The sequence below is a fragment of the Otolemur garnettii genome, unplaced genomic scaffold, assembly GCF_000181295.1.
Source record: "Otolemur garnettii isolate 467f Iridium unplaced genomic scaffold, OtoGar3 scaffold00002, whole genome shotgun sequence".
In the NCBI taxonomy this organism is placed as follows: Eukaryota; Metazoa; Chordata; class Mammalia; order Primates; family Galagidae; genus Otolemur; species Otolemur garnettii.
Genome location: NW_003852397.1, coordinates 54,904,810 through 54,906,612, shown reverse-complemented (window position 1 = coordinate 54,906,612; position 1,803 = coordinate 54,904,810). Strand labels below are relative to the sequence as shown.

Genomic DNA, 1,803 nt, shown 5'->3' with positions numbered 1-1,803 from the left:
AGGCCTGAGCCACCATGCCTAGCCAAAAATACAAAGGTATTTAAACGTTCACAGTCTTAAGAATTATACAGCAAATGTTATATAATCTCAAAGTAAGAAGATTATACCTAATTTTGTTCTTTCTACTTACCCAGATTTTATAAATTTTATAATATTATTTATTAAACATAAACCTTTTTTTTTTAAAAGAAACAAATCAAAAACTTCAAATAGGTGGTGCTCGTAGCTCAGTTGGTAGGGTGCCAGCCACATATACCCAGACTGGCGGGTTCGAATCTGGCCCAGGCCAGCTAACCAAAATGACAACTGCAGCAAACAGCTGGGTGTTGTGGCAGGTGCCTATAGTCCCAGCTGCTTGGAGACTGAGGCAAGAGAATCACTTAAGCCCAAAAGTTTGAGGTTGCTGTGAGCTGTGATGTCACAACACTCTACCAAGGGCAACACAATGAACCTCTGTCTCAAAAAAAAAAAAAATGACTACAACCAAAAAAATAATAATAATAATAATAGCCGGGCGTTGTGGTGGGCGCCTATAGTCCCAGCTACTTGGGAGGCAGAGGCAGGAGAATCACTTGAGCCCAGGAGTTCGAGGTTGCTGTGAGCTGTGATGCCACAACACTCTAAACAGGGCAACAGCTTAAGGTGCTGTCTCAAAAAAAAAAAAACTTCAAATAACTTCCCACTCTAACAGGAATATATAGGAATATCTCTCTCCATTTAAGAAATACGAGATGTCCATACCAGGAGTTCATCCATGCTAGTTTGACATTTCTCAAGGTTTATCCGCTTGATTGCCACTTTCTCCTTTTTAGGGGTACAATAAGCTGCTTGGACCACAGCAGTTGCTCCACTCCCTAAAAATAAATACATAAATAAGTAAATAAATAGTTGGATATTAAAACATGACATTTCTATTTCCTACACAATTTAAAGAGAAAAATCATTCTTATCTTGTCCCTACAGTAAATAACAAATGCAGAGAAACACTCTAAAGAGTGCCAATTAAAGCAAAAGCTTTAACCATTTCACATTCATTGTCAATAGATACTAGTGCAAAAAAAAATTTTAAAGTTCTAGGGTTCTAGAATATGATGGCATAGGATCACATTTCTCTACTTCTCTCCTCCAAATACAACTAAATATCCTAAAAATAATTCAACAGACAATCACAAAAGGACTCCAAGAAAGTAGAGAGAGAGACGTAAACTAGTTAAGGAACTCAAAACTTCAAGAAAGTACCACCATTTGCCGGGTTTTCCTTTTATCTCCTACATATCACAGAATAAACATGACTGAAACCTGCAATCTGGGACTACCAACAGAAATGGATGGAGAGACAGACAGAGAGAGAAACAGATACATAAACAAATAATAAAATTTTGCTATCTGGCCAAAGGACTGTGAAAGGGATAGCTTAGCAGAGACCTAGTGGGGAAGATACATTCCCGGGGCCACATTAAGGACACTAATGGGCCCAATGAACCACAGCATCAGCAGGATCTTCACCCCACACCTCCAACAGTGGTAGACTTGATTCACCACAATGGCAGCAACTAGGTCCTTTTTCCATACCTGTGGCAATATCAAGCCAATTATGTCCTTAGTAGCAGCAGAGCTGGGGCCTCACACTCACCAGTCAGCCCAAGTAGCACCCTGAGAGATGGAACAGGAGTTCCAATAAAGATAGAAGAGGACAACACTAAGATATCTGAAGGCTAAATTACAGCTCACAAAGGTAGGACAAGCACTATGCACTAAAATCAAACAGGGAAACTGCCTATTAAAACAGAAGAATTGGCTCGG

At 39.5% G+C, this 1,803-nt stretch overlaps 1 protein-coding gene across 1 annotated transcript in view; it reads right to left on the bottom strand.

Annotated features, from left to right (window-relative positions):
- OXSR1 (oxidative stress responsive 1) overlaps positions 1-1,803 on the bottom strand; it is a 143,556-nt gene that overhangs the window by 113,041 nt on the left and 28,712 nt on the right. The window contains exon 2 of the mRNA XM_023514051.1: positions 742-854. Within this exon, the coding sequence (XP_023369819.1) occupies positions 742-854 (113 nt within the window). The remainder of the gene's footprint in view (positions 1-741; positions 855-1,803) is intronic.